Below are 26348 nucleotides of genomic sequence, written 5' to 3' on the forward strand. Positions count from 1 at the left end.
TTTTTTTACCAAGTTATGATTTAATATTTATCAATGTGTAAATATACAAACATGACAGCAATTTTAAAAACTTGTGAATAGTTGGCCTTACAAAATTACAACACACTGTAAATAAATCCCTCCCACATTTTACACAAATTACATGATTTTGATATACAAAGATTCTGTTTTTATTACACGGACAATGTACAACCAAGACTATTTACAATGCAAAAAAGTATATAAACCACAATTTAACATTCTGCTACTGGCAGCCACTATAGTTTAGGAGGTAGCTTTAATTAAACGAAATGAACAGAAGCCACATTTCCCAACTTGTGTTCTAAAAATAATTTACATAAGATAAAAATTCATTATATGCACAGTATATACAGTTTAATTATTAAACTGCAATCTAGCTTAATGTTTTTAGTATATCCTGTAAAACTAACATGGCAGTGGGTTTGCTTTTGATTTAGCATATTGTTCAAAAAACATATTGAACATTTATAACTTTATGACCCCACATCGTGACATATCAAAAGTCTATAGATGAGAATCAAGTAAAATTTTTCATTTTTAAAGACATGGGCCTAAGCTTTATTCATTTTTATCCCTTCTTCTTCTTCTTTTTTAATGACATGTGTCCTGTTTTACAAAAACGCAGTATCTAAGCTGTGAACTGTTGTTTCACAGGCTTTTTGTAAATTACTGTAGGGGGAAATGTATGGAAACAGCGTAAGTTCAGGAGAATCCAGCTAAGAAACAAATGTAAGTGCTTTGTATCATAATTACTCCCAATTTCTTCCAATTAAATGCAATTACTTACCACAGTTTTCTTTCTGTATAATTCAAAATATAAGTAGGTAACATCCCAACAAAACTGGAAAACATCAGTAAAGCCAATGATATTAGGAAGTGTTCATTAATGGGAACATTACACAGAGCCATCAAATCCCTCAGATACCATTAAACTCCGAAGTTAGTTAGTAGTTTAGCCAAATCTACTAAACCCACACAGCAATTAGCCCTTTTACTTTTCCTAGTAGTGTGATGACAAAACACTCAGGGGAAAAAATGACTGATCGCGCCAAAGCAATGTAAAATGACTAAAAACAAATGTTCATGCTGTTCTTTTAAAATCGAATAGTTGTTAATATTGTTTTGAAAACATCTTCAGGTTTTAAGGTTTACAAATCACTCCAAGAAAATGTACGATTCTATTATGTCAAAGATGGAAACAGAAAATGCCACAACCTAAGGCCTACATTCACTCTCACAGTCCTACCTGGGAGACGATCCCCTTTTTGGCCCTGAAGTCCGTTGTCCTGAGATTAATGATCAGACATTAGGTAAAATTAGCAAGACTTTCTTCAGTTGTGTGAAACCACATTTTTAAAATATTCTTTAAAATATATTAACAGCTGTTCTTTATCTTGTGCTTCATTCAGAAACAGGTTAACATTTTGCTGCTTATGCAAATTTCAGATAAACCTAACGTTAGAATGCTAGGATATACATAAAACCTTTCCAAGTTACAGAGTTATTCCAAATAGACCACACCGCGCTCGGACACTGGATTTTTCACCCATGGATCGTTCAGGCACTTGTTCTCTGAAAATGTCTGCCACCTTCTCCTCCTTCTCTAAGTGACACCAGGCAGTGGTCACAGAAGTGCTTCCCGGATGAAAGACCAGACGAGGGTCCACTCTATGAACACTGGGATTGTGGCTGATGGGGGACGCAGTCACAGACACCCCGATTCAGTCTCTCACTCTGGGCAGATTGTAAGCATAGCGCACCAAGGGGAATCCTCGACTCTGATAGAAGCAGGCTCGTCCGCAGGCCTGCACCTGGTCAGAGCTGTCGGAGACAAAGGAATCTTCCTCATCCGCGTAATCAGAATGGGCCGACTGCGTGCCGCAGTCCGACCAGTAGCCGTCTGGCCTTGGGCACGCGCCCACTGCCAGGGCGGGGCAGCTGTGCGACTTGATCAAGTGTTTGCACGACACCGGCTTTGTCAAGAGGAAGGACTCGCAGCAGTCGCACACAGCCAGGTTGCCCTGCAAATGCGAGTACACGCCGCAGTCGTAGTAGAAATCCTGCTCCACGCAACCCGCCTGGCTGCTGACGGACACGGACACCGACCCGCTCTTCTTGGCCAGGTGTCGCTTCAGCACCTTCCAGTCTTCTTTGAACTTGGGGTTGAAGAAAACATACAGGACCGGGTTCAGGCAAGCGGGCAGCGGGAAGAAGATCAGCGTGACCGACTTCATGATCTCGGGGCTGACCGAGACGGCGGTGATGAGCGGCGCGAAGGAGAAGAAGGCCACGGGGCAGAAGAAGATGCAGTTGGTGAAGATGAGCCACGCCACGTGCTTGATCGTGCCGGCCTGCGAGCCCTCGGAGAGGTCCTCCTTTTCCAAGTTGCAGTAGAGTTTCGTGTAGATGACGGCCATCAGCAAGAACGCCAGGGAGTTGAGCAGCACCAAGGTCACCGTAAACCCTAACGCGGGCGCCTCTCCCGTGGGGAACGGCAAGCAGAGCGGGGAGGCCGAGTACTCGCCGCCGTGGAAGAGGGGGAAGCAGCCTGCCACGGCGGCCCCCGCGAAAGCGAGAAGGGCAGCCACGCGGAACTGTCTGAGGTGATTGCTCTTCCCGTTCTTCAGGATCTCTTTTGCAGACAGGCTTCTTTCGACAGCGGCTAACGTTAACAGGAAGATGGCGCTCTCCGAGGAGAAAACGGCAAGAAACCCAGCTATCTTGCAGCCGCTGCCGATCTCCCACCAAATGCCAAACTCGGCGAATCTGCCCCAGGACACAGCATCCAGAAACGTTAAGATGCCCGTATAGGCTCCCATGAGTAAGTTGGACACAGAAATCAGGCCTATGAACAATTTGGAGGAAGGTAGGGATGTACAGGGTGCGAATGTTGTTAAAATGACAAGCAGGTTGAAAAACAATGCAACCAAGAAAATGAACCACACGGTAAGACGGATCATCCAGCTTCCCAGTAAATATTCGCAGGGCTTAAAAGCACCTAAAATGAAAAACAAAGAGAGGGTGGGGGGGAAAAAGACAATTTAGGGAACAGCATATTCCATATGATATGGCTTAAGACTCTAAAGATAGTTAATTCTACAATAATTAAATCTGCTACCAAACTGAATTGAACCAAATTGAAAAGATCACTATTTCAGATATTTTTTTAGTCACTGCACTGGACTATTTAAAAATAACTACTTTTATTCTACACTCTCAGTGACATGGGCTGCTACAGTCAGCACAATTCAGGGGTCCCTAACTGAGGGTTCAGAAAGAGAAATAAGAGAAGTTTCCTTTCTTAGTTTCACTCCTTTGTTTTCTGAGGTCCTGGGCACAGGGTAAGGGTGGGGATACATTAGTGACTTCTCTCTCCAGTTTCAGGCTTTAGGCTGAAATTAGTTTAAGATCTGATTTGGGGAAAAGTTAGGATACAGGGAAAAAGATTTGCCTGATCTGACCTCCAAGGATTTATTCAACTCATTTACTCACTAATAACTGATTGCAAAGGCCCTGGGGATAATAGTCCACTAATAAACAGTGCTTTTCATAAACAAAACTAAACCAAAAAAAACCCCCTACTTTTTATTAAATATTTGGCAAATTCATATAGTGATATCTAAAAGAAAAACCGCACTTTTTCTTACACCTAAGTTAATATGCATAGCACAGTGTCTAGCATATGCAAGGTACCTGATATATTTAGAGTTTGGAATTGGATAAACTAGGGTTTGAATTTAGGGTCCATAACTTGCTACTCTTTTTCTCCAGGAAGCAACTTAAATCTGTAAATTTCATTTTCTCACTTGTGGATAATAATGTCCATTTCATAAAGCTGTAGAACTTAATATTACATACATAGGTACCTAAACAGGCTACTGGTATAGAGTTCGACTTCAGTAATAGTAGGTTCTTTTCTTCTTCCTTCTTAGTTCTAGTATACTTAATAATAATCATATATGTATACATATATTTTTATACACTTTTTATGGCTTTCAAAGGCAATCTGATGAGGTAGATTAACATGGGTGTAATTATCCCCATTTTTCATCCAAAGAAACTGAGATTTCATAGTGTTCAATTGACCTGCACAAAGGTTATTCAGTTAAGATAGTGCAGGGAGGACTAAACCACGCTGGTGTTAAGTATTCATACAAAGCTACGTCCAATAAAATCCTGTGTAACTTAAAGTAGGATTGCAAGAACTAATTTAGTAGCTAAATGGTATGTTCCAGTAACTGACTTTGACATGCTGGTTATGCCACAAATGACAACTGTTTTATTTAAAAATCAGTAAAGAAAAACAAAGTTTTGTCTACAAAGCATAAGAAAACGATGTACTGCAATTGCCTAAAAGACATGTTCTGACTTATCTTCCTGAACTGTCATGAAGTTTAAAACACACTATAAAGCATTTTAATCACTAAGATATTCACAAACCTAACCAACCAGGTCTACACCATTTAATTCTGACTTCCAAATAGCACAAGAGACGTTTAAAACTTGTTTCTAATTAATTAATTTTTAAAGTTTCCCCCTCAGGGAGGTGTTAACAGGAAGCTTTCACTTTTATCTGTGTATCTGAAGCCATCCTTCAGGGAGGAATGGCTCTGATCTGGGAGAAAGGGCTCGCTTTGAGAAGTGTTTGCCTAGTGGGTGGAGTTCAGTTCCCTGAAAAGCCCCAGGAAGCAGACCCCGCCCAGTCTCTGTTCCGGGAAACCTGTGGCCTCCTCCGGTTCTAACAGAAGGTTCCTGCTCTCCTCTACGTTGGCTTCTGAGTGAGCACACAGGTATCCCTGTTACCACAACTGAGTCGGGGAGACCGGCCAGCAGTCCATCCCCACTGCAGCCAGGGGAGGTGAGCTCAGACCTCACGTCCTCCTGGTTGACCCCAATGTTTAAATTCAGTGTGGATGGAGGAAATGAAACCTCAGCATGATCAGGTCTCGTCTCCCCTTAATGAAGCTGGTCCCTTCTCATTGGGTTGTCAGTTCCTGATGTACATTTTCCAACACAAGAACCCCAGGGGGGCAAGTGAGGGAGCTGTACTCTTTAACTTCCAACAATACAGAAATTAGACAAATTGCATAAACATAAATGATTCTTGCCAATCTCATTCACTCATCTGGCCACTTGAAGCTTATTCTCTACACAAGTATTCTTGTTATTTATACTTATTCTCCATGCTAAGTATTAAAGGACACATGTGCAGCACCCCGAGAAACTCACAATTCAGCAGTAATTAGAGAATCATGTTGTATGATTCTGAGCCATGAAATTAATGTCCAGATCGACCTGTTGTCAATATGCTAAGAAAAGGAGCTACTTCACAGCATACAATTTAGCCAACTCATTTTTTCTTTTATAGTAAAATTCTAAATCCATCTTCTCTGACAGGCAGAATATAACATCACAGTCACAATGGTCAGTTGACTAACTTTCCCAGTCTACTAAGTTCAATGACATAAAAGACAATTAAGAGGAAAGGTTGCACTAAAAAACAAACAAACAAACAAACAAAAAGCAACCCTAACTGGTTTGGCTCAGTGGATAGAGCGTTGGACTGCAGATTGGAAGGTCTGGGTTCGATTCCGGTCAAGGGCACATGCTCGGGTTGCAGGCTCAATCCCCAGTAGGGGGCATGCAGGAGGCAGCTGATCAATGATACTCTCTCTCATCATTGATGTTTCTATCCCTCCCGCTCCTTTCCTCTCTGAAATCAATAAAAATGTATTTAAAAAAACAAAAAAACACTAAAAATCCTTACAGATCAGTTAAATACTTTATGGAATTAGTTCTAGTGTTAAAGAAGCATCAAGAAGAAAAAAAGTAAAATAAAATAAAAATTAAATTTAAAAAAAAAGTGCCTCTCAATATCTAATGTTCATGACGCTCATCTTGGGAGCTCATTGACACAGAGATTCAGATTCAGTGGGTCTGGACGGGAGGTTCTGCAAGAGATGCCTAAGCTCCTGGTGCACAGACCCCACGCTGAGTCGCAGGCTGGATGAGGTCATCTACTCCCACCCCCATTCCCGAAATCACACTTATCCCCAGAAGTTTCAGGTACAGTTGCCTGATGTCCATTTAAAGCAAGACGCGGCAGCACACTCAGTCGGGCATACCTGTTGAAGGCGTGCAGTGGATAATTATTTGACTGTGCTCTTCACTTTCAGCACTGCTAGTGACCCCTGCTGCATCAGCGGGACCTGAGGATAAAACATCGGTTGTGTTGAATTCAAGCTTTATGCGATTCAAAAGAACCAGTTTCCTGCGATCCCGTCTCTCGTACATGAGGTAAGTTCAGCTTGTTACGAGGCTTGATAACATATGAAAGATGTCAGGAACACAGTAAAGGCCATTTTTCTCAGATTTCCTACCGATCCTTCACAAACCGATTAGAATAACAGAGACTTTGATCAATGCCATCAAGCATGTTCTAGTTTACCAAGTACATGCACTTGCCTTTATCCTTGGCCACACTGTGTTCTTGGAGGCTCTTATCTTCCGTGTTTGAATGGGTGTAAGAGTCGCAACCCCAAAATGCACAGCACTGATAAGCATAGGGCACCGATAATGACCTGGAAAATAATTGTAAGATCTACATTGAACAGCAACTTCCCAGACATGCTTGTTTTGTAAAAAGTATTTTAGTCACTGAAGGCCCCAGCCCAGGAGTCAGAGAGACCCAGCTGTCAACTTGCTTTAAGCTGCTCAGTATCCTTTCCAGGCCTCAGTTTCCTCATCTGGGAAAAGAGCTCTGGGATCAGGTGACAGCATGAGCTCCTCCATTTACATAAGCTATGCTTTTAAATCAAACCGTGTTTAAAATTTTACAGTAACATGCTTTTATAAATGAATCAACCACACCCAATGTAGCATAAGAAACTGGTAGTTTCATTTAAAATTAATGTCTCAAGTCATCTGTGAATTTATACCATTAAATGAATGTACTTTGTTTATAAGTATAGTGAAAATATTTATTCTCCTCTCCCAAAATAATATCCCCAAGCCCTCTCTCTATTATAGCTAGTGAAGTCCCCACTCTAATACTGTGTCTCCATAAAGTATTATATAGCATTGTATCAATTTTCTATAGGCTCCCACTTATGTGGTTTCTGTCATCTTGTTGCTAATGTCAAATCCCCTATATAAAAAACCATTCTGATGAATAGCTCTGTTAGCTCTTTGACAGCATCAGGGACTCCAATTCATATTCTTAAAAACTATGGAATCATGCTCAAGTTCTATTTTACACCAAATCTGTGAGGACTGGGGTAGGAAATACTCTTAAATTACAGCCTCCAAGAAAATCTGGGAACCGCAGCAAAAATAACCCCCATTAAATTAAAAAAACAAAAAGCCAGCACACTCTATCATTTAGGGGCCTACCCCACCATCAACAAAAAAGAAAAATAAGCAAAAACACACCTGAGATTAACAAAGTCTTTTGCTGCCAAAGCTTCTTTCAGTTGGAAGTTGCCCACAAGTTTCAGTTGATTCAGCCCATTCAGGCCTTCCGTAGGAAATGACGTTAATTCATTAAAACTTACATCTCTAAAATGTGAACAAGACTTCAAATTAACTCCCAAGATGCAAATCGCCCAAGATGCAAATCACACAGAAACATCTGTATGTGTTAACAACATAGACATTAGAGTTCCAGGAGGAAGGTGAGTTGTGTTAAACAGCGGTTCTCAACCTGTGGGTCGCGACCCCTTTGGCGGTCGAAGGACCCTTTCACAGGGGTCGCCTAAGACCATCCTGCATATCAGATATTTACATTACAATTCATAACCGTAGCAACATTACAGTTATGAAGTAGCAACGAAAATAATTTTATGGTTGGGTCACAACATGAGGAACTGTATTTAAAGGGCCAGAAGGTTGAGAACCACTGTGTTAAATGATGAATCTAAGCATGCATCTCACCATATTAAAAGCTTGTACTATATCCATGCAGTTAGCCTTTATACAAGGAAACAACTAAACAGAAAAATATTCAGACAGATCAATGCACAAACACAAGTTTCTGTAGACTATTCGTGACTTTCCTGATATTATTGCATAAAGTCGTCAACTTACAGGTTAGTTATTGACCCAAGCTTGGCAAAAGCTCTGTCGTGAATTTCATGGATCAGGTTTCTACTCAGATCTCTGCAATTATAAGAATAATGTGTTAATATTTTCAAATAAACTCAAATTGCAGTCACTTTGACTACACTTTAGAATCTGAGGTAGTCACAATATCCCCAATAACAAAAACCTTTCATATTGTCCAACAACATTTACATTTGGGTGCTGAATGCCTCTCCTTCACAAAAACCTATGTCTTGGAATGTGTTCCCATGGAGCAGTAATTCTACTTGGCATCTGTTTCAAAACAGTTGTGAATTTTCTCCCCCTTATCATTCTGGTGCCAGTTCAAAAATATAAATGATAATGATATAACCTTTGGTACCATTAACTAGGTGAGAAAAAGCTCAGCTCCTGACAAAGCTGAAAATAAAAGTAGGTTCCATGTTATTTGCCTTCTCAAAGGTTAGTGATAAGGCTCCAGAGAGAAGACAAATAATCAATATGCAAACAAGAGCATTCCAGAAGGGCTTCAGATATCTTTTTTTTTTTCCTCCTTCAAGCAGGAAATAAACATCTTATCAACAGCAGAACCATACAGATTGAGGAACACACCCTGAGGAATTCTGCTATTACAGAAATAATAAAACAGAGAGATAATCTCCAACCACACTTGAACTGAGCCTGATTGGAAATTCAGAGATTGGATAAATGCATTCCATGACACGTCTCCTAGATAACAGGAAAACTCAACAAACTGGGTTTCAAATCATAAAAAGGCCAGCTTTTCATTGTTGTCGCTTATCAGGGCTCCAGAAGTGATGGCAGCGAGGAGCCAGTCCCCTTCCTCCTGGGGCCCTGACCCACAACAAGGCTGCCGGCGACAAGGACAGGTCCGGCGACCCCACCATCAATACCATGTTTTCTACTAGAATGCATTTCTCATTTCTAAGTGGGGGTCTGCTGAAAAGCAGGACGCGATATACGTAAGTTCGCTTCACTGTCCATTTTTTGAATGTATTCTGCACTTTAAAAAATGTTCACTGATTCAGTGATGTGTGTGTCCTGCACTGCAGCTCCAGGAAGGCAATGGCCAGGGTTGTCTCAGTCACCTCTCTATTCCCAAGTACTTCATAGAGTCGTTGGCACACATATACGCTCAAATACATGTCAATTTTACAAATGTGTGTTTCTGCTGCATGTTAGCCACCTTTGTCATGATAGATACACCAGTGCAGGGGTCAACAAACTTTTTCAGGGGCAGGCCAGAAAGCAAATATTTTTCACCTCTGGGGGTCCTATGGTCTGTCCTGCAAGCATTGAACTCTGCCACAGGATGGTGAAATGGGCTTCAGACAATACTTAAAACAAAAGGGGCCAGGCTGTGTGCCAACAAAACCTAATTTACAAACACCGGAGGCAGGCTGGATCTGGCCCACAATTACAGTTTGCCAACCCTGGCCTAATGAATGGGTAAACTCATTATTATGACTTGAAAACAAAGTGCATCTCTCAGGTTGTACACATTCTTCTTTTTAAATCAATGTACAATATCAGAGATGAGCTAAGGTAAAAAATGCTGAAAATACATTATTTATAGTAAAGTACCATGCAGTAAAGTTCAAAGAACAGTATTTACACATAATAAATCAGATCTTTAAGTATATCTATCAAAATGGGAATTATGCTGATATATTTAATTTATAGCTTGACAGGAAATTTACTCAACTCTAATAATCACAGAGAAACTTACAGTATCCTTAGGGATATGAGGCCTTGAAAAGTGCCTTCTCTGATTTGGCGGATCTGATTTCGTTGCAAAGAACTAGAAGAAGAAGGAAGGGAAGAAGGTGGGGGGGGTGAGAAAGGGGGTAAGAAAGAGTAGGGGAAGGAGAGGAGAAAAGGGGGGAAGAAGGAAGGGGAAAAAGGAGGAAAGAGGGGGTAGAAAAAGAAGAGGAAGAAGAAAAAATAGAAAAAAATGATTTTCTATTTGAAAAATAATATTTCTTAAACTTTTTCTAACTTTAAATACTCATTCATAAGTAACTGATTGATTTTGTTGAAAGTCAAGGAAACTTATCTATAACTTGAAATGGTTAGACTAATTGGTATTTCATCCCCAAATTATATGGGGGGTATATGTAATTATCTAAATTTCTCATCAACCCTGCTCAGGAGTGGAAAAGGAAGACAACACAGTGAGAAAGGATCCAAGACAACACAACCACACCGAGTTACCATAGAGGAAGGAGGGGATCAAAAATGGGAGAATTAATGCCCCCCTCTCTTCACCTCCCCATTAACTTCCATCAGAGATGTCCTATATATGTACACAGTAGATACCCAGGTCTGGTTTCCCTCAACAGCTAGGACAAGTTTTTGTGTTTTTGTATACACCACCCTCTCCCATAGTGTCTCATAGAATTCCTAATACATAGATGTCTAAAAACTACAGGTTGCATGAACATACCTGGTACAATGAAACATTTATTCATAAGAACACCTGATTATATGAATATTTAATTTCTTAATATTAAAGCCATTTATTTAAAATAGGAAATGCTCAATGAATTAACAATATACCACACAGCAAGAAGAGTAAATCAAAGAACAACTTACATTTCTTCCAGAGCATGGCAACCATTAAAGCTTGGGAGGTCTTTTATGTTGTTGTAGGACAAGTCCCTTAAAACAATGGAAATGAAAAATTAATGTTATCAGAGAACTGTATTTAAAAAGCTATACTCAAAAGCATTGAAAGCAATGCTCATTATCTCTAATAAAGAGATAACAAGAAAAGCAGCTATATTTTTTCTAAGACTTGTAAGCTTCTAGAGCACCCAGTGATACAACAGGCTTAAGATTTGCAAACTTAAAGTACATAATGTTGAATACAGACAATATAAAATATATTTTTAAATGTTATGTAAAATGAACAAAATTAAATATAAAAATATAATATGGAATATATAAAATTATGTTTAAGTCCTAGAGTTATGGGTTTTTTAATTCTATTTTACAATATTGTTTATACCCTAAATAATTTCTATGTTATTTCATTAAAAAGCTATAAGAGGAGTGGTAGTCATATTTTTAAAAACATATTAAATCAAGTATTGGGACTACTAAACTCTCAGTTAATCCCACTGAAATTTTTTCTTAGTGGTAACTGTCAGGCTTGATACTCCATGACACCATTTAATTACCTGCTTAATCAATCAGTCACTTATTTTGTTACTATCTCTCTCCACTGAATACTTATTAACAACTTAGTAACTTAATTATTCGTTCTTGTGACATTTTCACATCTTTTATTTACTTTTAATTCCTAGGACAATTTAAAGTTTTTGGAAAGCTCCATGCTCAGTTGGTTCCTGATCTAAGACAGATTTGGGCTGTGCTGAGGCTACGGATGACAGAGCAGGATACGGAGACCTGACCCTTCTGGGGAAACGAATAAAAACAAGGAGTCAGGACAAGAACAAAAATCAAGGAAGGACCTAGCTTGGTTTTAGTTTGTTTAAAGTAAAGTCAGAAGATGAATGACATATATAACCCTAAAACTAAATTCAAATGCGCATTACCTACTCTGGGCTATTAAAATGATCACTCATTTCCATGAAGGAAATAAGAAATAATTATAATTTAAAATCACCTAACGAAAATAGTTCATTAAAAAGAAAACTCAACATGTGTGAAGCACATAAAAGAAAGGTGTGAGAAGGGAAGAAAAATCCAACTTACAAAGTCCTAAGCATCTTTTGTTCTTGGCACAGATTACTGGATATACTGCTTATCTTCGTACCTGTCAAGGTCCTGCGGAAAAACATGGCTCATCTAAGAAATTATTCAAGTTGAGATGGTAAAAATGCTATTCTCATGTAGAAAAATAAATGCTCACTTATTTTCAAATGGACTAGAGTCTATGTATCCCACGACCTGATTCTCCCTAAAGTTAGGCATGTGGGAAGACAAATTAACCCTCCCCGCTAGTATCATTGTCCATAATAAAATCAGAGAAACTCATGACACTAGAGGTAATATTATCTAAACAACAAGCTTGATTTCTCACATGGACCAACAGAAAAACAGCAATCCACAGTCATAGCCTGACCGCGATCACCTGCAAGTTCTGTCACCCCCCCAGCATCTGCCACTCATACTCAAAACATTGGGGGCATCCTGCCCCCAAACATTATTCCTGTCTTTTCTTTCAGTCAACCTGACTCAACAGTCTCACATTTTTCTCTTACTCCCCTCCCTTTCTGTTCCCATTTTCAGTCAACCACCAATTCCTGTTCTTTCTTCCTCTATAGTGTCTCCAGCATCTGACGTTCTATCTCCATTTTTACTGCTACAATACAGATAGAAGATGGGATGGTGCAGAACGGGGAGGGGGCATCTCAGGCCACAGGGAAGAACTGCAATGGTTCAATGTGTTCACTTAGCCAAGTGGATCATTCTCATGGCCTCCTCACTACTCTTCCTATCTCTAATCTTTCTTCTCCTCCTCACACGACCTGCTCCATTATCCTCAACACCTCCAATGACCTTAAGAGTCAAGTTTAAATTGCTTAGCTCAGAGCTTCTCAACTTCTTTTTCTTACATCTTGGCACACATGAAAATCAAAAGATTTGTGTGGCATAATATGGTAAGGCTCCATGTGGCTGGAGATCCTGGCCACCTCAGGCCCCACCTGGCTGCCTCGAGGGCCGAAGTCATCAAGACCTTGGCTGCATGTGTAACCCATTTACAGACCGTCCATTGGGAAGCTTTGCCAAAACCAAACGTTCAGTGTTCAAGGCTTGCCTTTTCAAATTTGTGACCGAAACAATTTTCTAAATTTCTCTGTACCATGCCCCATTCAATTCTAGCTTAAGTGATCTTCTGTACCCCATTCTTTAACTAAATCTTGCCCTTCTAAATAAAAACCCCGCTCTGGGAAACCTGCCAGTATTTCATTTTGAAACATTTCACCTCCTCCAGGAAGCCTTCTCTGATAGCCTGCATTGATCGCTCCACCTGTGAATCCCTGAAGCACTGCTTCTGATCTGGCACTTGCTTACTGCCTTCTATTTCTAGTGCCCTTTGCATATTGTATTTCCACACACCAGGCAATACTCTACCTGGGTCGACTAAGCCCAAACCCAATATCCATTTCCATGCTATTCACAAAGGGAGATTGTAGGAATCAACAAACTCTTCGTCATCACCAAAAAGCACTGGCACACAACTAGCAGGCCAGGGTGCTCTCTTTATGCAACTGGTCTGCCAAGGGCCACACTTACAGACTCTCCAGGTGGACAGTCCCGGTCAGATTGGGGAACTGCTGCACCATGCTGGCACCACGAATGACTCTAAGAAATCAGGAGAGAAAAAATAGTTTTAAATAAAAAATTCACATAGACAACATTTGCATTTTCTTTTTTAAGCAGTTTAAGATGATAGCACTACAAGACCTAAAAAATAAAATTGCTTTCATCTCTTGGATGCACCTGAAAGTGTGAAAATTTGGCCAAATGTTCACATAAATTAAAACTATCATAAATTTTCAGACTTATCCTTTGGACTTCTGGCCAAGGAAAAGACACTAGAAGAGTTTCTTTTCTGGAGCTACGGTAATAAAGTCTAGTTTTCCATTAAGGCAACTGTATAAGCTTTCAGGTGTGTTTTAGAATTTATGTAATACTTACAAGGAATGCAGATCAGATAAATTGTGAAATGCTGAGTTCCCCACGAAAGATAGAGGATTATCATACAAATGTCTGTAAAAACAGCAGAAAAAAAAATGAAAGTTTTCATATGTTCACAAGTACTCACAAACTAAATCTATGTTCATAAAGTTCATATATCTCAAAGCCTGACTTTTCATTCTTAAGTCAGATGGTTTTTGCCATCATATAGAGATAGCTGTACATGATTATACATTAGAAGAAACTTTCAAAACTACTTACATAGTTCTTAACAGTGGATTACCATCAAATGCTCCATCAGGGATAACAGAAATAGAATTACTATGAAATAACCTAAAAAGATAGGAGAAAATATTTTGAAATGCATATGCCCTTGTGAAATAAAGTTAAAACCCAAGTATCTACTCCTGTATTATATAGCATATAACTGATAACAACTACATGAAAACTTCAGAACTGTGGGAAAACTGAATTTTTAAGTCTATCTCATATTTTTCCCGATAGTTCTTTTTAAATCCCTGCTTAGCCTACTATCAATCAGAAACCTCATCTACACTTAGCTGTACCTTCATCATCAAAGAACTTTAGACCACAGGAATCATAACATGTCTGTCCCCCAAATCTCTCACTATAGCCTGCATTTAGTCTTTAAGCAATTCATCATACAGCTTTAGCTATTGGCTCATGACGTACAGTCCCTGTTATGCCATATACATTCCTATCACTGCCCTTGACAAATTCAACTTCTAAAATGCTCCCCTGTCCCTATCATTTATTTAAATACTAGTGTCCTGGTGCACGGATTTGTGCACATTGAAAGGAAATTAGAAGAAATATTTTAATATCGATATTCGCCCTTTCTCTATAATAGAAATGTTAAGCAAATTCACGATCGACAATGACAGATCAAAACACACCTGTGAGATTGGTGCCAGCGAGAGCTTTTTATGTATCGTGCATGCGCGAGTCAACTTAGCCTTTTATATATAGAGAATAAACTTGCTTAATTAGACCCACTTTCTGATTTAGCTAAACTTTTTCCAGCCCAGTGAAGCACCCCAACTTGTCTTTCACGTAATTGTCAGCAACAAGCAGTAAATATCAACACGAAGCAGATTATTATTGTAGATCATGCAGGGAGAACAAAGGATAAAATATTTAACTGCAGCAGTGTTTGACTATATTCTGCCCAGTGAGAAAACCTGAAGTCATTTTCAAGTTCCACCATTTCTTACTTCTTTTCAGTCGGGTCAAGTTTCTAAGCTTTCTAAATCTCCGTTTTCCGGCTAACGAAAAGAAAATAGGATTCCACCGAGTCTCCTATCTACCTACTCCAGGACTTCTGTGAGGATCAAATGAGATGAGGCATGGGAAAATGCTTCACAGACATTTGGTTAAAGTGTGAAATGTTTGCACCTGGCTATAAAGCAAGTCATATTCCTGGACTGAAGAAACTGCAAGGAGGCTAGTCGCTAGGGAGAGGAAGCCAGGCGTTGCTACGTGATGTCATTACCCAGCACCCACAGCGACCATTTATGGGCTGGGCTGGCTCTGGGCAGCATTTTGCACAGTGGGGTCTTGGCAGCATTGGCTGCAATTTGGTGGGGTATCGCTCAGGGGTGGTGGCAGGGCCTGTGTCCCACTTGGGAGAAGCCAAGTGTTGGTTTGTCGGCGCCAGGTCTGTGGTGCTGTTTATTTTTAAATGGCCAGTGGATGTCATGGCAGCTCCTGTGTTGAGCATCTGCCCTTGGTGGTCAGTGTGCATCATAGCTATTGGTCGGACGGATGGACACTTAGTCTTTTATATATAGAGATTTCCATTCTTTTGAGCCCAGTCCAATTTCTACTCTTTAGTGATGCCTTTTCCAATGACCTCATCTCAATGAAGTCTTTTTCTAGAATGATTTCTTTATCCAATCCACGCAGCACTTATTTCTACCTAGAAATTGCTGTCTGTCTGTCTTGTGTGGTAGCCTCCCAATGACACTAATACGACAAGCTCCTACAAGGCAGAGACCCTACATTACAGCTTTTCTTTCCCCAGAATCTAGCTCTGTCGGGTAATCTATATTCAGAACTGTCCATGCCAGCTGACATATTCCAACCTGTATGATCATGCATGTTTGTGTGTATGTGTTTTACGGTGTAGGTAATGGAGCAAATGTGCCCTAAAAGTCTCACTGTTGGAACATTACATGGTGAGTTCTGAGGATATTAAGGCATAAAGACAGCAAAGAAATACTCACAGTTCTTTTAGGCTAGGAAGGGCTTTAATAGCCTGGGGAAATTCTCCCAAGTTATTATAATTCAAGTCCCTAGGGGGGAAAAATGGGGAAAATATGTGAGAATATTGAAGAGTGGTCATAATTTAAAAGGCATTTTGGTACAAATGTATTTTTTAAAAATATCACTTCCTCTAGATCATAATCTTTCTTTACCAACCATATTGCCATTCAACACCCAGTAGGAGTTTAATTAAATTTACACCTTTTCTTAGAGTACTGAATAAAAACAAGAATCATAATTCTTCTAGGATGTTTTTAAGTCAATTTAAAAAATTCAAAGAATTCTCAGACTCACACATTACTGGTACATTCAACAAACAAATCATCTGAATGTCATTTCTCAGGAAAGTCACCATAAAAGAGAATTTATTAAATTATCCATTTCTAAGCAACAATAGTCTGCAACGAAGCTTTCCATCTGGGAGTTAGAGTGGCTTCCAGAAATTCTGGCCTGAGGCAGCCGACCTCAGCCCTACCATCAGCAAGATGGCCCACGATAAATAGGAAGAAGGAGAAGAACCAGGATTAGTTCACATAACTATTGCCCTCTAGTAGGTTACAAATTGTTGAAAATGTCACATTCATTGGGAGAAAGAAATGTCACAGGGATCTGTACTAAGAAAGTGTTCATTCTGAGTATGTTTGCATTTCAATTCTTTTCACCTAAGAGCATGGTAGCATATGATTGGCATATAAATTTCAGAATGAGAGTAAAACAAAATCAAATGCCCAGCTTCTTAGAGACCTATTTCATTTTCCTTTTCTACATAGAAAGAAAAGTAGCAAATAAAAATTTAACTGGGAAGAAGAGATTCAATTTTAATATAACTGGAATTGTATGCATGGTGCAGTGTACTTTCAGTCTCCTGTTACACTGGTATTTACAGAAAAAAGGAGAACTGAGTTTGGAACTATCTTCTTCAAGAATTTCAACTTTCAAATAGCCATTGACGCTCACCATCCTTAAGTTCAGTGGTTCTCAACCTTCTGGCCCTTTAAATACAGTTCCTCATGTTGTGACCCAACCATAAAATTATTTTCGTTGCTACTTCATAACTGTAATGTTGCTACTGTTATGAATCGTAATGTAAATATCTGATATGCAGGATGGTCTTAGGCGACCCCTGTGAAAGGGTCGTTCGACCGCCAAAGGGGTCGCGACCCACAGGTTGAGAACCGCTGCTTTAGTTGACCGAGTCCTAACGGTCTTCTCATTAACTGAGAGTTAACAAGAGAACTCAGTGAAACAAAATATTACAAAACCATAAGCATTCCAATCAGATGTTACTGACCCATCTAATTGGGCCGTTCTCTGAATCATTTAGTGCACCACAATGGCAAATATTATCACTCTCCAAATAAAGGCAACTAATATGAAGTAAAATAACAAAAATCAAGATCCTACTCTCGATTACACACAGCTGCACAATGTCTTTTGCTCAGTGTTACAATATACATTTGAAACCGCCAGAACTCCCCAAAACTTTAACTAGCAGAAACAACAACAAATGTACCCTAGGCAAACTGGAAAACTTTGTCACACTTAGCATATGAAATTCGAGATAATATTCAATCCCAGTGTTAACCATTAACCAGCCAGGCAACTGTGTTCAAGGAAAAAACAAACAAACAAAAAACTTCTCCCAGAATTAATTTGATAAGGCTCAAAATTCCATAATTATCTACCATAAATTTGAACAAAACCATAGTGTAGGAAAGGTAATACAGTTTGACAGACTGAGCTGCTTTTAACATGTACTTTTGCAAGAAATATTAAGTTCAAATTTTTGTGCCATTTTTAACCATAAACTTAGATTAGAATTCATAACTTTGTTATTTGATGGCAAGAATTTAGCCAACTATTAACATAATTATGAGTGAACGTAAGACCTTTAATTTTTTCTTTTTTGCAATGAAATGCAAAATTGCACCCTTGACATCATAATATGATCATCCAAAATATGAATAAACTTACAAGGTTTCCAGGTTATCTAGTCCATCAAAACAGTGTCGGCCCAGGCTTTTAATTTTATTGTTATGAAGGTGCCTATGGAAAAAAGCATCAAAATGACTTTAACATCACCCAATAGCAACTATTACAATGATTTATATGTCTAAATTTGTATGGCTTAAAGAAATGGCCCTAGTGGTTTGGATTGGTGGATGGAGCCCAAGGACTGAAAGGTCGTGGGTTCAACTCCTGTCAAGGGCACAGGACCTCTAGTTACTAATAAAAAAAGAAAACAAATGGCATAGCTAAACATTTCAACACTTGACCAATGGAAAACAAGTAGCACTGGGTAGTTATCTCGATATATACTCCAGACTGAGATTCACTGGACAGAATACCAATGACAAGGAAGATATCTCTAGTGGAAAAAGGGTGCACACATTAAAGATCCCTTAATATGCACCCTATCAAAACAAATGTTTTGAGGAGCTTTTAATTATATGAAGTGAAACTTGGATGAGCTCTCCTTCAGGGAAGTGGGGGAAATGATGTGGAAGGAAGCAAGTGAGCTTACATCAAGAATTGGTACCAGGTTTTATAGGAAATGCCATTTTATTATATCCAAGTTTTCAAAGATTAGAAACACAAAACATCATATACTGTTTGAACAGAGAAGCTGGTAAAAACATAAAATAGTGCCTAGTTGGTTTGGTGTAGTGGTCCACGGGGAGCGGGCCTAAGCCGTCAGTCGGACATCCCCCAAGGGATCCCGGACTGCAAGAGGGTGAAGGCAAGGCTGAGGGACCCCAGCACCTCCGAGTGCACAAATCTTGTGCACCAGGCCTCTAGTTTTGTATAAAAGTCAGCTCCCCCAAACCCTCGCTCTTCAGGAGCATAATCAGTAAGATTCTTTCATAGTAAGAAACCTGTTTGTGCTCCCAAATTAATATAACTATATGATATCAAATGGGGTGGATACTTACAGAACCACCAGGCTCGACAGGTTGGTAAATGCAAAATCGGGGATGCTGGAGATTTTGTTGAGAGCCAAGGTGAGTGCCTGCAGGGTGGGCAGATTGCTGAGGGGGTGAATGGGCACCTCCGTCAGACTATTGTCGTCCAGCCACAGGTGTCGGAGCTGAGGGAGCCCCTCGAAGCTGTCCTCGGGGACTGAGGTGATGTGGTTGGCATCCAGACGCCTGGCAGAAATAAACAACCACGTTCAGTAAGGAGTCCTACTGGAATGAGGCAATCCAAGCCACACAGCTCTGTGTTTTCAAACAAAAAGGAGTTATAAAATGACCGGGCTGTGACATCTGATTTCTTTCATTCCACTAGAAGTCCTTTAAAGTCTCACAACTTTTCCAAGATCAGTGTATGGAAGTCAGTTCTCTCCCTTCCTTCATAACAAAGAAATGAATTTACATGTGAATCCTTTAAGGCTAAAAGACCAGAAAGATTTTTTTTTAAACCCTCACAAGGTTTAAATTGGAATATTATGTTTCAAACTATATAAAAAATACAGAAAAAAACAACAGGAAATTAAGCTGAACAAATAAAGCTGTTTTACTTACAATTTTACAACATAACTGGTATTTGATATTAAATTTAATTGTTATTCTGACTTGGTACCAAAGGGGAAAAAAATAAGCAAATATTTCAAAACAAAATTTTTACAGCAGCAAGCCATTTTAATAGATTCTTAATCCTTATTACCACTGGCTAACTTAAAAATATGGGTGTCATGTACTAGCAAAGCCACCTTGTCCTCTTCTCTTAGCACTAAGTACTTTTTAAAAAGTTAGTGTGTCAAAATAAAGTTACTAAGAAAAGGGCCAACTGTTCATAGAAAAAGTTAAACAGCTACTCTGATCAATGTTACTGTGGCTTTAAAGCTTCTTTAATTTTTCCTTTTAAAAATTAAGGACACCTTACTAGTAGGATTACTCACACTTAAAATTAAGTCCCCATCTGAAAATCTGGGAAACTAAGTCCCAAGTGCTATGGTGGGCACAACCAGGTATAATTGTTGGAATAATGGCTTTTCAACACCAAGACAACCTGCTATTAATATGATAAGGGACAGTATAGTATGTGCCCAGCAAATCACAACTTTCTTCACAAATCCCTTGCTGATGTATCGCCACTACTTAAAGTCATACCTGACAGGCATGGACCTCCTGGTGAAAATTAGGGAACAACTACAACAAAAAAACTGATGAAAAGTCAAAATGACAGCAAATTTTAAAAGAAATCGAGTGTGACAGCTCTCTAGTTTGGGAAACTGACTTTTAGAGTGGCTTTTGTGCCTCCTTGTTTCCTATGCTGCTCCAGCTTCAGATCCCGCTGCTCCCAACTAACCCCCAGGCCAGGGGCCACTAGATTAGCCGGGGTTAAAGACCCCTGGTCCTGGTGAGGATCAGATGGAAGCTTTCTTTTTGATAAGGCAAGATAACAGAAGGGACACTGACAATGGGAGAGCTCGGGAAACTGAGCAGCTGCCTTAAGAATCCACTTAGACTCATACTTAGGCTTGTTCATTCCTTGGGCTTTCAAGAACCTACCCCTGAGAAGAGACAGGCATCCTTTAATGTAACAGACTGGCACAGTCCTGGCTAAGGAGCTGCTTGGGAGTTTTGCTTTCATGATACAGGAGTGTGTTCAATCTCAATCTCTCTCTCAATCTCTCTCTCTCTCTCTCTCTCTCTCTCTCTCTCTCTCACACACACACACACACACACACACACACACACACACTTCACAACCTTAAGAAACTTCCACCTGGGGAGAGAGAGACACTGAACATACAATCATACAGTTAACCATGTAATGTAACTAAATAGTGCAATTAAATTCTACTTGTAGCTAATTTAACTGTCTGCAATCCATTCAACACATTTCAATGGACCATCTTGTTAGGCATTCAGGTGGGGGTGATGCACAGTGTGATAAATTTAAGAGATGATCATGGAGTGCCTAAGAAGTGCTGTGAAGTAAATAAACAGGACACTGAGATAAAGGTTAACAGAGGTTCAGAAGGAAGGGTTCAGAGAAAGAGCAAGAGGGTGCAGTGTTAGAGGCAAAGGAAACACGAAGGGCAGACTCAGTAGCAGAAAGGAGTTGGGTGTGGTCCCAGCATCTGCCAGGTCAGAGTGATAAGCACCTGAGAGGAAGGGAGTGAGGGGCCACAGAGACACAGACGGGGATGGGACCAGATCATGTGGACCCATGTGGGCCAGGTAAGGGGTTTGGATTGTATTTTAAGTACAGATTGAAGTTCCTCCCTAGTTTCTCAGTGATAGAGCAGTTTAAAAGCTAAACTTGCTTATATTATCATATTGATAACATGCATTCATATTCAACAAAATGTTTCCCCTACACACAGAGAGATTGTCATTTAAATGTTCTGTTGAGATGCGGTAAACACTGTAATAAGGAATGTTGTCAGTACTTTTTTAACCTAAACCCAGTATTATGTACACCATACATGCTTCTGCAGAATTCTGTGCCATATATCACCAAAAAAATGGGATAGCCTTTACTGAAAGCAAGATAACCAGGTGAATTTTGAGCTAAAAGTTTAATTACTATATTCTAGGCAAAATAATAATACAACATTAAATACGCAGACACAATTTCCTCTGTGCTAAGAATTTCCCAAAATTGTAAAAGTCACACATACATTGAGAGCAGAGGGAAGAACTCTGGAAAATGAAATCCAGAAGTTAAGTGAGAAAAAGGATTTGTGGTGACACAAATGGTTAATCCTTATACCTCAATTCACAAGTGGGTGTGGGAGGCACACCCATAAATACAATGAACTGGACTTACACTGAGATTAATGTTTCACAGATAATTCATCTTAAGAGCTGTGGCTTTGTACCAATGACCTACATTATTAATATTTATCCCTATTAATGGACAAAGAAAATGCTATAAATGATCCATTCAGGAGAGGCAATACATGGCATCAGATATCCCCCAGAGTGGGAGAGGATGTGGATTGGCTAAGGTATTCTACCATTTAAACTCCATACAATTATTATTGTATTTAAGTGTACTTCAGTTGTTAAAAGGCTAACAATGTGTTAACTGAATTCCCTTCCTATTCATCTTTAAAATATGTGTCTATTCTCTATTCGCAACAACTTTTTTTTACATCTTACCGAGGCTCACATACTGTTTTTATGTTGCCTTAAATGAAATTATGATACCAAATAATTCTGTATGTGATGAATGTCTGTGATGTCAGTAAACACCTACTCCATATATAGTTTGTTACCAGGCTCTAGTTCAAAATAGTTCAGAAATTCTGCTATTGTGGAAAACTTAGAAAACGTAGCCCTTGAAATCCTTTCATATCCAATGTTGTGTGTTCTAACATTAAGAAAAAAGTCTAGTGGGACAAATTCTGAGATGTCTTCTTAATCTGCTCAGGCAACGCTCAGGGCTTTGTGGAAGGCTGTTCATGCTCCCTGTTTAGTAACCACTTCTGTTCAATTTCCACCCCTAATGAACTTTGCTCCTGGTAAAGCACTACTTCAAAACCACAAGGAAAGCCTTCGTGTAATTCTGGTCTGAAGATCAGATTTTCAAACGGACTCAAGTGCTGATAAGACTGTTTTACACCAGAATTTCAATTGTAGCTGACTTGACCACTACACCCATTATGCTAACAAACCCAAGAACGTTTCCTTCTCAAATGAAACAGGCCTGACCCATAGCTCCGTGTGTTTCCGATACATGTAAAAGCATTCTGACGCCTTTTTAAAAAAATTTTTGTTTGGACTCCTCTCCTCACTCCCACCCTTCACCCCAATTTTGAACATTAAGTGGTTGATACCCCATACACTCCTTTTTTATGACATTAGATACTCTTTTCTTTATGACACTAGATGCATTGTAAAGTTTAACTGTTACAGCATAAGATATGCTTTATTAGTGCATATTTTTATTTTCACTTTCCATTAACTACTAGGACAATCTAAAATCAAAAGTTAATCTACAATTTACAATTTCCAGGGATGTGTTTTGGGTGCAGTTAAATGGTTTTATATTAGCAAGTGGATGGGATAAGCAGCTGGATTACTTTCATCTAAATCTTCTATAATTCACATGTATTTCCTACAAAAGCTTCCATTTATGGTTATTTTAAAGGGCAATCAATTAAAAAAACCATTAAGGAACAGATTAGTATATATATGCGTGGTGTGACTAAAACCTAATTTTATAACTCATAACACATAAATGTGATATCTATTACAATTTTTTATTTGGAGTAAATCTCAAAACCTCCATGTACATGAGATTACCTGGGAAAATTTTTTGAAATATAGCTTCCTGGACCCTTAAAAGAGAAAATATCATTACTTCTTGGATATGGCCTAGAGATCTGTATTTTAGGGACATTTCCCCCTAGTGATCCTGTTACAGATGGTCAAAGAGCCAGACTTTGAGAAACTATGCCTTAGTCCCATTGTATTTATTTGGACGTGAACTAAAACTGTAACTTTGTATTCGTGATCCTAGTAGAATAACAAACTAAGTTCCTTGTTTTGAAGACTACTTTTTCATTACTTTCAAAGATATTCCCTTCACCTAGTTATGCAAATTGGGTAAACTAGTAATGAAAGGAAAAAAAAAACTAATAAGATATACCATCAATGTTTCAATTAAGAGATTCCACAGTGTTTATTGAGCACTTATTACCTGTCAGATATTGTCCTAAGTCCTTTTCATGCATTCAGGTACACAGTAAGTAATGACCAAACTACTGTATGGAGAATTTTAAATAAACTGGCCAACATCACACAGCCAGTAACTATCAGAGTGGGGATTCAAAACCAGAGTTCTAATAAATCCAAACTTGCCTGGATTTCTTTTTGAAAGGGATGCAAACATTCTGACATAAATATGCAAAGGGCTTTTCTTAATCTTGGCAAGCGTCACGTTACGATAAACACATGCTTCAGTTGAGTGCTTCTCACCTCTTTCCTTTAAAGTGCCCCAAAGACAGGAACTTGGTTTTCTACCCTATGGTGTAGCCTTGGCACTACTCCACAGCAGGCATTCTGGTCATTAACAAATACCTGGTTATTCAATATAAAAACAGTTGTTTCTTCAAACCCTTCTGTGGATTTGCAGGGTCCCTGTGATACCAAGCTGCTCACCTGATCCACCCACTAGAGGCAGAACGGGAGTCTGCATACCCAAACCACGGCAGCAATGATCCCCATTCTCCAGGTTCATGTACATATACACATGCATATACATGAGAAAGGATGCCAAAAAAAAAAAAAAAAAGAACAGAGCGACGTGCTATATGAAAAAGCTTTGGAAATTAGTAGCTGAGCATGGTAGAAACCAAGAGTTGAAACCTTGAACGCTCTACATAAAACCAACCTTTCCTCAAAAAGACAAAGAGCCTTGGGAAGAAGGCAGCACAGTTGCCACTCCCAGTGTGTGTTCAATGTCCACAGATAAGGAACTCGAATCAGTTTGTCCTGACTGTCATCACCACCTGAAGCTGAGACCTCTTTGTGGCTGTTCCTTGACCTTCACGGCCCAAGACACTGCAACTGCTGTACACACATGACTCTGGTTCCATAGGGGTGATGCCCACCTGCCACAGACCAGCTCGTGGAATAACACCCAGCAGTGTCCACTTGGAGCTTCCTCCCACCCCTGAGAAAAGAGAGGAGGCAGACTGGGCTACCTCCTGCTCAGTCGCCAAAGGGCATTTCCATAATGGCAACTGGCCACCCCCATTTTTATCCCAGAGGAGTAGAGAAATCTCCCTCTCTCCTTGGAATTCCGGGTCTTTACACATGTTGCAGCCAGATGATCGTATGATTCAAAAATGCAGAAAACCAAAAAGGTACTTACAAAGACTGCAAAGCGCTCAGTCCTCGAATGGCTTCACTGGGCACTGTTTTCAACTGATTGTTTTGAAGGGTTCTGGAAGAAAATTTTTGGTTAGTGAATAAGCAACTGTGACCATTTTTTCTTAGAAGAATTCAGAGTCATCTCTTTCAAAAAAAAATTTTATTGCCAATGGCAGGAAAGGGAAGAGATCAAGGTGGAAAGCACCCAAGACAAGAAAATTGGAGAAAAAAAAAGGCAAGAAACATTGGTTCTAAAGCCAGAAACGAAACCCAAGTCATCCTCTGACACGCACGTGCCTGGTAATCTACATTTCCAGGGCCTGCTTCCCTCTCAGGAATGTAGGCACCTCATTAACCTTCATCACCCCAGCTGAGGTTCACTGGGAGGTATAACAGGCTAACTGGGAGGAATAACAGCACCCACTGGAATCCCTATGCCTTTTCAAGTTGGAATAAAGCAGAGCCCAGACTCGCAGACATGAGGTAAAGCCACTTGTGCCAAGTGGATAGGAGACCCTGAGTCTTAGGGGGCAGCAGCCATGTGCTCAGTGAATGCAGGCCAGGGCAGAACCTGAGCTTTAATCATCTGAGGGCCAGGGCCTGGAGCTTGAAGGCAAAGATCAGAACCCAAAATGAAGTCCTTCTAGTTTGTGCCTAAAGCCATTCCTAGTCACATTAATCAAATCACTGCCTGATGTGAGTCATAACCACAGAATGGGATGGTAAAGGGCCCCTCTAGCTCACTGGACCAGAGAAGTCTGGTGACTTGCCCACGGTCACCCAACAAGTAGTGGTAGGAGTGACTGGGCTGGCAGTTAGTCCCCCTGTTCCTCAACCTGCCACACTCCAAACTCCTGAGCTCGCTGGGAATTGATGTCCTGATCCCTCACAGGCTACCGAAGTCACAAGCACCTCGGTTCCCTTTAGCTCTGAAATGACTGTAATATTTGGAACTCTTGTAAGTCCTTTTCCCACGAGGGTCAGCTAATTCAATGTTCTTATAGCTGTTAAATATGTGGAAACAAAACCTAAACAGTGAAGCTTAAATGTGATTTTGATTCAGTGCATTAGCCACATAAAAAGTCTAATATTCAACTCTAATGCACTAGAGGTCAGAAGACCTCTTATTCAGATTCTAACTTTTGTTATCTAGACGTACGTTTGCCTAAATCAACCTCTAGCCTCCCACACCAACCCACTGGCCACTCCTTAAACCTTTTAATCCTGAGCTAAAAGAAACTGTGCTTAACCTCGCTCCAAGCATGTTGACTATGCAGAAAGAAAATACACAGCCAGCTGTGAAACTCTAAAACTGCATTACTTACAGAACTTTGAGCTCTTTCAACCCAGACAAGGCCTTTGGGTGGATAAAAGAAAGGTCGTTGCCAGCCAATCGTCTAGAAAAAGAAAAGTAGCAAGAGGGGGGAAAAATTGTAA

General features: G+C 39.7%; 1 protein-coding gene across 3 annotated transcripts in view; it reads right to left on the reverse strand.

The window, feature by feature from the left end:
- Positions 1-26348, reverse strand: part of LGR4 (leucine rich repeat containing G protein-coupled receptor 4) — a 95700-nt gene continuing 69352 nt past the window's right edge. Inside the window, exons 3-18 of one of the 3 annotated variants that reach the window (XM_006091595.3) lie at positions 26237-26308; positions 24913-24984; positions 19011-19226; positions 18052-18123; positions 16038-16106; positions 14053-14124; positions 13792-13863; positions 13387-13455; positions 11842-11913; positions 10717-10782; positions 9851-9922; positions 8107-8178; positions 7453-7578; positions 6487-6602; positions 6147-6230; positions 1-3019 (exon numbers count right to left, since the gene is read on the reverse strand). In XM_006091595.3, the coding sequence (XP_006091657.1) occupies positions 1743-3019; positions 6147-6230; positions 6487-6602; positions 7453-7578; positions 8107-8178; positions 9851-9922; positions 10717-10782; positions 11842-11913; positions 13387-13455; positions 13792-13863; positions 14053-14124; positions 16038-16106; positions 18052-18123; positions 19011-19226; positions 24913-24984; positions 26237-26308 (2599 nt within the window). In that variant the 3' untranslated portion in view covers positions 1-1742. The remainder of the gene's footprint in view (positions 3020-6146; positions 6231-6486; positions 6603-7452; positions 7579-8106; positions 8179-9850; positions 9923-10716; positions 10783-11841; positions 11914-13386; positions 13456-13791; positions 13864-14052; positions 14125-16037; positions 16107-18051; positions 18124-19010; positions 19227-24912; positions 24985-26236; positions 26309-26348) is intronic. The other 2 variants (XM_023756373.1, XM_023756372.1) reach the window with 2 other exon arrangements.

This window comes from Myotis lucifugus, unplaced genomic scaffold (assembly GCF_000147115.1).
Source record: "Myotis lucifugus unplaced genomic scaffold, Myoluc2.0 scaffold_92, whole genome shotgun sequence".
In the NCBI taxonomy this organism is placed as follows: Eukaryota; Metazoa; Chordata; class Mammalia; order Chiroptera; family Vespertilionidae; genus Myotis; species Myotis lucifugus.